This window comes from Acomys russatus, chromosome 14 (assembly GCF_903995435.1).
Source record: "Acomys russatus chromosome 14, mAcoRus1.1, whole genome shotgun sequence".
Taxonomy (NCBI): Eukaryota; Metazoa; Chordata; class Mammalia; order Rodentia; family Muridae; genus Acomys; species Acomys russatus.
The window spans coordinates 29,752,601-29,765,869 of NC_067150.1; the positions used below are offsets into that span (position 1 = coordinate 29,752,601).

Below are 13,269 nucleotides of genomic sequence, written 5' to 3' on the forward strand. Positions count from 1 at the left end.
TTTTGCAACAAGGGACGGAGTCCCAAAAGAACATGGAGAGCCAAGCTGCTGATGGAAGGTGGGAACTGGGGGTTGGGGGGGGGGGACTGAAGTGATGGATCAAGAATCCTGCCCATTGTAGGAAGAAGCCAAACAGAGCCCCAAGAGAGTCGCCTTACAGGCAGGTAGCCGGGCACTAGTCAGAAGAGACCAGGGGGAGGGAGATCTGGTACCGTTTCCTGAACACTCACAAGCAGACTGTGCACATCTCCAGTGTGGATTTTGCCCTGAGCGGTGCCGGCTTTAGCTGTACTTTCCAGTATCTGCAGGGTTAGGGGTGGCAGACAGGTCAATGACCACAATTCCAGGCTATGGTCCTGGTGACAGAATTAACCCAGCCTGGTGCTTTGCCAAGTCCAGTGACTCTTTAAGGATCTGTATTCACCAGACCAGACTCTCCAGAGAAGTCTCCCCAAAGCTCTACAGGCTAAGTAAAGCTGAGTCAGGACTGCCAGTGGCCTGGGAATATCCCACTTCCATCCTCTCTTGGGGGTTCCAAGGCTACCATTACCCCCCCCCCCATTCTTCCCTGGCACACTCACCTGGGGGCTGTCCTGGTAGGGTGGGGGAGGGACATTCTGCGTGGCCATCATTGTCAGAGCTGGGGCTGGGGAGGCATGTTGCATCATGGGATTGATTCACATGGAGGATCTGTGGGCAGAAGAAAAGGGGCCGCACTGTTAGTACAGGGTACAGGCAGCCCAGGGGACTAACCAGCTCCACATTATTTTTTCCACCTGCAACACCTGGATTTGACGGGATCTGCAGGGACTGGGAAGTTCTTCCACGGAACTAATCAGAACTATGGGAGGGGGGCCATGTAGAGAGGGGTTTGCTGTGCTATTTTGACTCAAAAGAAAAATAATATTCAAATTACATGTAAAACAATCTGTACCCCTGCGGTGATGCCTCACACAGCTTCAGCTCAAGCCTGGTTGATAAGCAGGGAGGCAGCGGGTAGCTTGGCTGGCCTGACTCATCTTCCCCACTTTGACAAGGGCGCTCCTTGCTCAACCCTTCACAGGCATTCAAGTGAACCAACAGCATCCCCCTAGGCAGGAAGCCAATCTGCCTCTAACTTTGAAACTCAGGGTCTCCAGGCACCAGGCTTACTCTCCCAAGTGTGCTCATTAGACTCCATAGTGGAAGCAAGGGGCATGGGCCATCAGCCCTTTTCAAGACTAGTCCAGAGTTGACCTGCATGGAGGTTTTTTTTGGGGGGGAGGAGGGGCAGAAAGAACAGAAGAGCCCCAATCATTTTGGTTTTCTTAGGTGCATACTGTGAACCAGGGATTTCTCTGAGTTTGGTCCAATATAGAGTCACCAGTATGTAGAGCCAGAATTGCCAAATGGATGGCCTGCCTCTTACATAGGAGACAGGCTATGAGAAAGTGTGTGCGCGTATATGGGTGAGTGAGTGTGTGTGTGTGAGTGTGTGTGTGTGTGTGTGTGTGTGTGTGTGTGTCTGTTCTCCTACATCCCACACCACCTCTCACCAGTAAATGAACTGTCCCTTGGGGCCTCAAACTTTCTCCTTGAACCAGACCATGTTTTGTAAGTGGAGACACCCTGGCAGTACCACCCAGAGAAACGGAATGCTCAGAGAGATGCTGAGCTGCAGTAGATGCCCTGAAATATTTAAAACCAGCCACTCATGGGCTAGCTGCTGATATAGCACCGTCCAGCATTGGGGGGGTGGTGAGCCCTAAGAACATGAAGGGCTCTTGGCCAGAGGGGGCTAGTGAGCCAATGTTCCGTTCGCCTGTCTCTCCCTGAGGGCACTTGGGGGCTCCATCAGTTTCCCCTTTCCCAGAGCCTACCAAGATGTCCGCATATCTGAGGTCTGTAGCAACTTAAAAGTATCTTAAAGGTGCCAGCCAAAAAAGATGTGGGTCTCAGGAAAGAGGGGGGAGGGGAGAGGGAGAGGGGGAAGGGGAGGGGGAGAAGAGAGGGGAGGGGAAGAGAGGGAGGGAGGAAATAGGGAGAGAGGAGGGAGAGAGAGAGAGAGGGAGGGAGGAGAGAGAGGAGGGAGAGAGAGAGAGAGAGACTGTGAGTCTTCTTCTTTTCAGGAAGGGAAAGAGAGAACTACCCTGGCCTGACCTGAGTCTCCAAAGTACCAGGCATGCTTTGACCTCAAGCGCACAAGCAAAGCAGAAGGGATTCATGGTTCATTCAACAGATGCTTATCACATATCAACTGTGCAGGGAACTGTGCTAAGGAGAGAGGCAGGATGGATGAATGAGGCCAGAGCTTCCCTCCACGGGGTATGCTTGGTAGAGGGAGGTGATAATTTGGCAGAAAGAAAGAAACTGGGGGTTGGGGATGACAGTGCCAGAGCAACAGCCTCGCCTGAGCAGAGTGGTCACTTTGGCTTCAGGGTTTGCCTTCTCTCCATGCTGACCTGCCTCAGAAGGCAGACCACCAGGCTTGCCTTGGGTCCATCTCAACATGTGATGAGCACTGAGACCCAGGCTATCCTTTCACACAGGAGCCCAGGGGAGAGCAGAGAAGGGGAGCCTATCTCCTCTGTCAGGAAAATGATCAAGGTTTGTCATCATGGCTGGGCTTTGTGTGGGTGGCTGCCAGTCATAGTAAGCAAGGGCAGACTAGAGAGAATTCCAGAAGGAAAAGGAGGAGGCAGATTATTTCCTCTTCCTCCTTTTCCCTTTCCCTTGCAGTACTAGAAATGGATTTGAGGACTTTGTGCTGCTCTAAGCACTTACTCTACCACTGACCTACATCCCTTGCCCAGAAGCTAATTTCTTGAGACATTACAAAGATCTTCCAAATGAAGACTTTTGAAGAAAGCCAGGTGTGGTGGTACACATTTACAATCCTAGCACTTGGAAAGAAGAGGCAGGAAGGTGCAGCAAGTCGTGAGAACAGCCTTGTCTGCGTAGTGAGTTCCCAGGCCTCTAGGGCTGTTTAGTAAGACCCTGTTTCCCCGACCCCTTTTGTCACCCAAAGACTTGATACTAAAATGAGTGTATGTGCTTTCTTTTGAAAGCTGGGAGAATAAGGAAATAGAGATCTGTTGGGAGGGGCGTTAAGAACTCTGACAGATAAAACAACTTTGACTGGGCCTAGGGTTTAGGGCGCGGGGTGAGGGTGAGAGTGAGACAGGAGTCCCTGAAAGCACCAATCTTAGATGCTCAGTGGCTGAAAAGGCCGCATGGTTGCAATACCAGAAGTGTCCAGAAGAGGGAGCATGGAACAGAGACACTGCTGGAGTAACAGCCCGGAAGGGTTTTCTCAGCCTGTTGGGGCAACTGTTTCTTTTAAAATTAGGTTTGAGTCTTAGTAACTTCATTCCAAATGAGAAACTCATAGGGAAAGTAAGGCAACGAAAAACCCAAACAGGATAATTTTGGTTAAATAGAAAAGTCGTAAATCCCCACTCTTTTGTTCTCGCTCCCATAGTGAAGGCAGCAGTCAGTTAAATGATGGTATCCCTTGATAACGGCTGTGGTAGAGCTAGGAAAGATAGCTAAGAAGTGTTCTGAGCCTAGAATCAACCATCCACGAAGCGGAGACATTTTTCGGTTCTGAGCCTGCCAGGCTGTACAGCAGGGAACCTAGGTGTCTCCTGTCCCTCCCTTTCTCTGGGGTCACCATAATTCCCTAGGCCACTGTCCGTTGCCCTCTAAGGATTTCTCCTGAAAGAGAACTGGAGGCTCTTTCCAAAGGGCCTTAAGTTACTTTCTCAGCTCAGACAAGCATAGAAGCTTCTGGAAACTTGACCCCCTGGAGTTCAGCTGCAAGAGACCCACACATGCACCTCCATCCTGCCTGATCCTCCTTGAAGGGGCCCAGACACCATCCTGGAGGGTAATGTGAGTGTCCGACTCACCCTGTCAGGGTCTGGATGTGGGGGAGTCCTTCGGCCATAGTTGGGGGCCTTGGACCTCTGGGGAAAGCCTGCCCTATGTCAGTTTCTTTAGCAGTAGAAAGAGGAGCCCAGGGCTCCGGGTTTTACTCAGTGGTTCTGTGGGGTTGCTGGCTCTGTCCAAGGGCCCCCTCATTTTTGTCACCAGACATCACACCAGGGCATTCAAGGGACCACAGTCAAGGCCGTAATCAGAGGACTCTGAGGGCCATTTACCCCAGAGAATTCCTTGCTCTGTACTCTGCTTGGGAATTTTCTCTTTAATGCTGAAACCATTATTACAGGACAGCTAGCTACGGGGTGGGGGCGGGGCGGAGGCAGGGCGTGGGAAGGCGGGGCGTGGGGGGGTCCTCTGCAGCACCCAACTCCACAAGCTATCCAGGAGGAGGTTATTTGTATCACTGACGCTGTTATCAAAAGGAGCCAAAGTGCCATTTTGCAGGCTCAGGAGCCAAGTGAGCACTGGGTCCACAAAGGCAGGGACAGAAGCATCTCAGTTTTTTTTTTTTTTTTTTTTTTTTTTAAACAGGAATGTGCAGTTTTTTTGCCCCTCTCCCTGCCTTCTTAGCTCTAGCTCCCCAGAGGCAGTGCCATGATGCCCTTAGACGGGAGTACAAACTCCACTGTGTTGACAAACATAGGCTTAGGGGAAAAAAAAAATTGCCAAGCTCGTTAGAAGGAGCTCATTAGGACTTGTTGACATGAAACCCATTAGACCAATTAACATTCCATTAACGGCTTGGGGCACCAAAGGGGTTAATGCTGCTGGGCAGTAATTGGGTAGGGGTGTAGGGGTTGGGGGCTCAAGGCCTTAAGGATGAGAAACAAAGTCTAATTGGGAACTGTCTGGCCAGCTGGCCTGACAGTATTTGTTCCTGGCTCCTGACCCTAGCTGGGACTAAATGGTATCCTTGTATCCGGTGCTGAGGTTGGAGAAGGCTCTGGCCCCTCCCTGCCATGCCCCTCCACTCCAGACTGGAGACTGGGCAGGTGCTTGGCCTACGAACAAGAGGGAGGGGCATTTCCGCCCTCTTAGACCCTGATAGTTCTGTCTTCTCCATCTGTGACATTCTCTCCTTCACTCCCTCTGGTCTTGTTTTCTTCACTTTTATTTTCTATTTTATTTTTGAGACAAGGATCTCCTTCGGTAGTCTAGGCTAGCCTCAGCCTCTGGAGTACGTTCTAGGATTACAGATGTGTACCATCACATCTGGCTGGTTCAGTGTCTTTTTTAAAGCTCTGGGAAGAGAGTGTTCTCTCCTCTTCAGAAGCTGGCTTTCTGTGATGTTAGCCACTTTTTCTAAGTAGAAAAAAAAACATGGGATGTTTCAAAGCCTAATGCACCCTAGGAGTGTTGGGGTGGCCCTGGGTATTCTGCTCACCCTCCAATAACAATGAAGAGAGCTCCCCCTTCCTCTCCCTCCACAGCTTTCCTTGCTTTGGTACAAGTAAAGCCCATGGAAGTCTCACTCCCGTGGGTGAGTCTCAATTTCCCCATCTGCAGAATCAGTTGAGTAAGATTTACAAAGTCCCAGGATCTAGCCTGAGCGTACAGTCCAAAAGTCTAAGTGTTACAACCTGTACAAGACACTTTCCCTTTTAGACGGCAAAACAAAAGGAGCTTCCAACATCTGTGAAACCATTGGCCACAGTTAGCCCTCCCCAAATGCCCACTGAATTGAAGGCCAACAATCGGACTGTAGCTTGGTTCCAAAGGTCAGTCAGTTCCCAGTTTCTCCTAGTTTCCTCTCCCCAGTTCACCAGTAAGTGCAGGTGGTGGAGCGTCCTGAGGCCAGCAAACCAGGAATCCTCCACCATCCTAGTCTGAAGTGGCCTCCTAGGTTATTCCTCCACCTGCATCCCCAAAGCCTAACCCGTCTCTGAACAGCTGCCCAGGCCAGCAGTTCTGACGTCTAGACAGATTTGCAGGAGGCTGAAATAACACTGTGAACTCAGCAGGAGGGCCTGACAGGCTGCTTTAGTAACCTGGCTGGCTTTAGTTTCTCCCTTGGGGGGAGCTGCCTCAACCGTGGCGCATTCCCCCCCCTTTCTTTTCCTTCAGAGATCAGGCTTGTCAAACTCCGTGACAGACAATGCCAGTCCAGCTCCCTTCCCAGAAGCCACCTGTAGGTGGCGTCGTAGGCACCTCTTTAATTGCATTATATAATATAACCTGTTTACTAAATCAAGGAATCAGTCGCCTCAGGATTTACAGCCTCGGATGTGTGTAGAGAATTGGACTTTGAGTCAAATTTAAAAACAAATAAAAATGAGAGGCAGCTGTTGCTGATAGTGTGATATTCATCTTTTGGAAACAAATTCACCCCAGTGCTATAAATTATGCCTGGAAAAAAAGTGTTGGTGGTGGGAAGGAATTGGCTAGCTCTCCTCTGCTGGCAACTCGGAGCGATGAATCTTGAAATAACGGTGTCAACCTGTCACTGATTTCATGTGACTCTGTGGATTTATCTAAAGAAACGCAGGCGTGCGGATGCACGCGCACACACACACACACACACACACACACACACACACACACACACACTCCCTAGGTCTTTGTAAAACTCAGTAGAAACCACAAGCTAGAAGCTGAGTTTCTGCAGGAACTCTGTGGTCCCTGGGATGAGTGACTGGAATTAGCACAGAGAACAGGACAAGTCTGAGGCCAGTGGGGGATGGAAGAGGAGGGAGTGGAAATGAGACGCATCCGTGGGCTACAAAGTTCTAAAATGTGAGCAGAGACTAACATCCAAGTTAGTTTTCAAAGGGGGGAGACATGAAGGGTCTTTATGATGAGAACTGAAGAATCCTTGGAAAAAGACACAGGTACCCCAGGACCCTGACCTAACTCCCAGATCATCAAACACTGCGGAATCCACCGTACAAGATGACTCATGAGAACCCTGCTAGGGTTGGGACGAAGCCTCAGCACCTGAAGTCTGGTGACACGAAGGCCAGAGCCTGGCAGACACCAGTTCCTACTCCCTCTGATCTCAGGATGTTGAAGGCAAACGGCAGTCCTTCATTTGGTCAGATCAAACTCAGTGTGGGTCCTGGAAGCCAGGCACAGGACCTGCGGTCATATCACTAAAAGAAAGACGGGCAGGACAGGAACAGCTGAGAAGTGCTTGCTCTCGGCTCTGATGCCTCGATTTCTCTCGGCCCCAAGGATGACTAGCTCTCCGGTTACTTGGGACCCAGGACACACTGCACCTGGCTCAGAGCCTTGGTTCTTGCAGCCAGAAAGCCCACAATCTCTAGTGCCCCCCTAGCTCCTCAATGGAAGCCCACAGACCTGAGCAGGAAGCAGAGCTATTAGCAAGGCCACCAAGCCCTCCGGCCACTTACAACTCACTGTGCTGACATTCCTTTTTTTTTTTTTTTTTTTTTTTTTTTTCTTTTCTTTTTTACCTTTCTAGGGTTTCCTATGGAGAAGAAGGTTGTGTCAGGTCATGCCCTAGTGTCATGATGCTGGCCTTCAGGGAACAAAGTGGGGGTGCAGCAGATTCCTTAAGAGATGTGAAAAATCCCGTTCCCTCTCTCCTTCATCAGCCCTAAGTGCCTCATGGAGACAACGAGTAACGCAGACCTCCTTTTGGCTCTTCACCCCCAAAGAGTAGTCCTACTCACAAGGCCCCACTACATACCAGCTGTCTCCACCCCAAAGCCCACCTCGTTGCTGGCTATTTATCTGGAATAGCAGTATGTCACCCTGTGAGTGAGCAAGTGACTCTTTTCCACACAGCCATTTATGATCCAGCCTAAAAAGCAGCACGTTTGCTTCGGAGACTAGCTCCGGGGTGTGTGGAGTGGTTACTTTGCACTCTATCCCTTGGTATCTATAGCATTTGGGAAGGGGTGCTTAGTGATACCATAAAGCAAAGGATTTGACTAAGCAGGGTTTGGGTTGGGCCATTGCTGGGAGCATTGTGGATCACTGAGAACCACGGTGCCTCGTCGCTGCCCTCAGCACCTCCTCACTCTTTGGTGGACAGAACCCGCTTTCCTTGGACTCTAGCCTTCCGCGGAGGGTTTGTCACAGAAGAGCCTACTGACTTGATCTGTCACTAGGAAGCATGTGGCTCTAGCACACAGAGGTCCCAGCTTATCAGGGCCCAGAGTTCACTGGCTAACACCCTCCCTCCCCCTCTGACTATTCCTCCAGTTCAGCGTGAAAACACAGACCAGGGGCCGGAGCCCTCTCCCTCAGCCTTTCCCACTGGATCCCAGCCCAGCAAAGTGGTGGAGCCCCTACCTCCTGCCTCCCTGCCTCCCTGCCTCCCTGCCTAGCTGTCACACCTTCGCTGCCTTAAAAAAGCCGCTGATATATTTTACAAACTGAAACAGCAATTTAATTCCCCCTGATAGCAGCAATTGTCCATTAGATCTTCCTACCGAGGAGCTTAACAATAATTCCTTTCATCCAACTGCTTGCCTCTTCTTGATCTGAGAATCAATCCCATAAATAGCAGGCAAGAGTTTGCACATTACTCTCCCCCTCCAGCTTTTAGCATTTTGATGAAGATTCTCATCTCTTCTTTAAGCACTTTACAACTTGGCAATTTTTCTCCCTTTGGTTCCTTTAAACAAAATAAAATAACAACACAAAACCAGAAAAGGGGGGAACCCGTTGGCTATGAGGGGAGGAGTGGTGCTTGCAGTGCTTCGCATGAGAAGGGTTTGTGCTTCCCCGTGCTGCGAGGCAGAGGGTGGCTCCAGCACTGCTGATGGGGTAGGCTGCTGAAAAGGGGGGACCACTCTTTGCCAGTGTGCTAGCCCCTTAAGCATCACACTCACTGAACTTGGGTCTTGCTTTTTGTCAACAATGTTCAACTTAAAGAAAATCTCCCTTACCCTAACACTCTTCTACTGTGCTCAGAAATGGAAGCTAGGGGAAGCCTGCCCACCCCTCAGGCAATGCTCTAACCCAACGATAGCATTCTGAACGCCCCCTTTCCCTTTTCTGGGGGCTGCTGAGGATGACCGTGCAGCCTCCTTCAGAAGGGTGGCTTCTACTTGAGATCCTCCTGCCTCAGCCCTTCAACCACTGGGATCACCACATCTTAGTTACTCTCGTCTCTGTCTGCTCGCCAGCCTCCTTTGAGTCTACCCAAACATCGTGTGTGGGAGGAAGAGATGGGCAGGAAGAGCAGAGGGCTTAAGGTCTTGGATGCTCCAGTGATTAACGAGAGAGTCCTCCAGATCCTCCATGGATGGTGGCGACAGTGGATTGTCAGGGCACCGGGGAGCTCCAGCCTGGCCCCCTGAGATACCACCACGTGTTCTCTCTTGTCTACACACACGGAGAGAAACAGGCCTAAAGATGAACCCAGGGACGAACAGTCCCCCTTGACAAACTCGATTCCCAGGCTTATTATTATTTGTGGTGAGCTGACAGCAGCCTCGGGAACAGACCTGAGAAAACAACACAGGCCTGGCCCCGGAGGCTCACAACTCAACAGAGACAAACACGCAGACACTGGGGAATCCAGGATGATAGAAGCCAGGCGGCTACCTCCCTGATGCCCTGTCTGCCTCCTCCCCTGACTAGTCTGAGGGCTGAGGGAAGTCCATGAGCTTGAGGAAGAGGGCAAACAGGGAAGGCCTTGGAACACAGAGCAGGCACTTCTGAAGCCTCTTCAGCCTATTAGCTGGGGCAGTCTCAGATTCCCTCAGAGCCAGGGAATCTACAGAGGGCCTGCCAGGCTTTTTCCTCTCCGAGAAGCAGCAATCTATGCTCTCTGGCTGGGTGCTGCCTGCTCCCAAGGTTTTAAATTCACCTCCAGGAAAAACAAAATAGAATGATCAAGAAGCAGCTTTTTGGGAACAACTGACCTGGGCTGGGCTCTGATTATCATCATCAATTTTCCTTTTCTTAGCAGTGGGTGCCTTCTCTGGTTCACCTGGAGTCTACCTTGGTTCTTACTGCTGCGTGTGCCTTGACTCTGCATTCCAAATATCCCAAGAAACAGTCCACAAAGGGGAGAGGGTGATAGCTCTCATGTGAGGGGAGGTGAGCCCAGATTCATCCCCCTGCTGGCAAGCATGTCCTCTGTCCCCGACCTAAGATGTACACTCTGCATCTTTTGCCATGTTTCGTGTCAGTTGGGATAGAACAGGATTCTGTATTTCACAACCACGTCATTTTCTTCATCAAAATTTTCCTCCAAACCATATTTGGCTGACCATAAAGCCTTGCTTTACATCCCACCCCAGACCAGTCCTATTCAGAGCCTTGGAACAGGCAGACATGGGGTGCCATGGCAGTCAAGTTGCTTCATATATTTCTAAGTCATGGAAAATTCCTTTCTCTGCCACATCTCCTTTCTTGCCCAGTGACCCCGTTGCTCCCCAGCATAAGATCATAGCTATGGCTGCCATTTTCTAGGGTTTTTTTTTTTGTGTGTGTGTGTGTGTGTGTGTGTAGAGTAAAAGTGTGTGCAATAGAAGTTCACAGGTCTTTTTTTCCTGATGAACATACTTTCCATGGCCACAGATCCATTTCTTTGGCTTACTTTGGAAGTGTGAAAAAAGCACATCTGGGACCCTTTACATCCAGCTGCCATTTAGACCTCAGTGAGAACGAGTTTGCTAGCCCCTTCCCTCATCACTGACTTTGATGGTAGTGAAACAGTAATATGGAACAAATAAAGACTGCCATTTATTGTGCCCTTTCCTCACACTGAATGCATTGCTAAGTACATATGATAACCTTGTGTTTTTTTTCCCCCTCAACCACGTAGAGTAATGTTGTTCCAATTTGTGGATGAGAAAACTGAGGCGTAGACATGCTGGTGCTTCAGGGTAAAAACAAGAAACAGCAGGGGGAGGAAAGAGACCCCAGAACCAGTAAGGAGCCCAGCATAGGGCAGGCAAGGCGTTTATGAAATGCCATCTTGGATTTGGCCCTCTACAGAGACTGTCCTTTGATTTTCATGTGGTCCAGACTTCTAGAAATCACATCCTGTGGAGAATGCTGTGTGTAACAGGTGGGCCTTAGTGACAGCCAGCCCATGTGCTTCCCACACCTTCCCACAGTGGGGTGCACCATCTCCCATGGCGGGGCTACTTCTTTCCTGCCGCTCCTTCTTACTGGTGCTGTTATCCTGGCAGCAAGCAGTGCGGGTCCAAATGTATGCAAATATTTGATTGCATTCTGCTCTTGTTATTTTATAGAAAAATGAATGAGTGGGAGATGGAAAAAGAAAGTGCTGATACCAGAGATAAGAATGGGGGGCCGGGGGTGGAGAGGGTGTTGTCTTGTACCATGGTAAAACTGAGACAAAGATGGTAGACATTTAGCGTGCTGAAAACAGCAGATCTGGAGTCTCCTTCACAGATTCCCTGGACTGTGTGCTCGATTAGCAAGGGAAAGAGCAAAATCAAAGGATGAACATGGGATGGTGCGTTTCTGGTGGAGGACTGCATGTCAGAGGCAATGCACAGTCAGGGACCAATGCTGTGTTTCCCTGTCTGGGAGGAGCTCTGAAAGCACACACTGCAGGCATGCACCCCGGGATGCCTGATCCTGGCCATACGTGCCACCATGGGAGGCCAGGGCTTTACCTACCTCTCGTTGGCTCAGGGTCAGCCAGAGCTTCCTATCTGGGCCCAGGTGCCCTGTTAGGGCTTTGGTGGAGTAGGGGAAGAAGAGTCCTGCTCTTAGCCTGTTTTCTGTCTCCCCATGGCCTTCTTGGCCACCCCAAGCATGGCTTTCCAGGACCATCCACAGTTACTAAGAAGATTATTCTAAACTGATCCAAAGGCAAAGAGACTCTTGTCTCTCTCTTTCCAATGTTCAGAAATGTTATGTGTTTTAAGCCAGGGTACCTCATGGTAGGACGTGACCCTTTTTGGCCATATCTAAGTTCTAGCTGTCTTTTTTTTTTTCCTCCAGCAGAAGTCCCTTCTGGTGTGCCTTTCTTCTGCGCCTTCTCCTTCTGAGCCCAGAGAGACTCCAGGCAGGAAGCTGCACGGGCAGTCGATAGAGACATTGTCCCAGGTCAGCCATAGGGTAATTACTCATAGCCTTCAAAGCAGGCAGTCGTCAGACTGGAGGACAGAGCACCAGGGCCATGTTTTGCCTCCCACTGGCTCCTGGCTCTCTCCTGCCAGCCCCCTTCCCCTTTACCCCAGCCTTAGGAAGGGGTCTGCCATCCTCCAGATTCTCCCACGGAAACCGTTAGTCGTGGTTCAGCCCTTCCAGCTGCACTCAGACCCGCAGACGTGTTTCATATTGGCAGCAGCCTCTTTGAACACTAGCAACTTGTCTGAGGAGGAGAACTCACATGGAACCTTTGCAGTGACGACTAATTTCCTATCATTACGACATTGATGGGAGAGAATGAGCCCTGCCTTCAGCAAGTTAAAAATTGGGTCCCTGCTTCCCCTTCTCTCTCCTAGAAGATAAGGCTCCCTTGTCGTGCCAGGGCAAGGACCAGCAGGTGGAAGAAAGAGTGGAGAAGATAAATATTGCCCACTGGTCCTCGAGGACCAATTAGGAGGCTCCCGACTTACAACAGACAGCAATCTCGTGGGATCTGAGCATCTCCCAGGACCAGGCTGCCAAAAGTAAGGGAAGCAAGCATCTTGAGTCACTTTGTCCAGAGCAGGGTGACCCAGGCAGGCAGGAGAACTGAGCTGTCTGAGGGAGGTCATTGGGGTGGAAAGGACTGGTAAGTGGGATTCTCATTCAAGATGACACCCGTCAAGGGCACCAACTTGCCAAAGCCGGGATGGATCCTGGCTCTCTGGAGATGGATCCTGGCTCTCTGCAGGCCTCTCTGTTCTTCCTTCTCTCTGTGTGGCCTGGCTGGATGTGAGATCAGAGTCTCTGCTCTGGGCCACTCAGAAGACCAACCTGCTAAGGACTTGTCCTAGGATTTGCATAAGGGAGAAAATGACCCCAGTGGAGACTTGAACTACCAGCACTATTTCTCCAACAGGAGATGTGTAGACGTGCACAGGCTAAAAGTATGTAGGGTAGGTAGAATCAGCAGAGAGAGATGGAGAGGTAAGAAAGCCCATTTCAGAGAGACTGGGAGGGTCAAGGACAGTGGGAGGGCTGGTTACAATGATCCACAGCAGGGGGATGGCTGTCATAGTTGTCCTGACTGGTACCCTGACTTTCCCTTCACAGACCAGATACTCACTGCTTCTTCCTCAGATCAGAAGCGTTGTGGATCCAAGGTTGTAGGGCTACTTGTCAGAGGACCAAGAGAGCTAGGTCATGACTAGGCAGGAGCTCTGACCCCTCTGAACAAATACACACATTTCCCCAGGTCAAGCAGCAAGTTGGCTATCGGGTCCTCACTAGAACTCAAGTGCCAAATAGCAGACTTAG

At 50.4% G+C, this 13,269-nt stretch overlaps 1 protein-coding gene across 3 annotated transcripts in view; it reads right to left on the reverse strand.

The window, feature by feature from the left end:
- Window positions 1-13,269, reverse strand: part of Pknox2 (PBX/knotted 1 homeobox 2) — a 264,526-nt gene that overhangs the window by 75,799 nt on the left and 175,458 nt on the right. For all 3 annotated transcript variants that reach the window (XM_051156177.1, XM_051156176.1, XM_051156178.1), the window contains one exon: window positions 582-690. In XM_051156177.1, coding sequence (XP_051012134.1) covers window positions 582-668 — 87 coding nt within the window. In that variant the 5' untranslated portion in view covers window positions 669-690. The remainder of the gene's footprint in view (window positions 1-581; window positions 691-13,269) is intronic.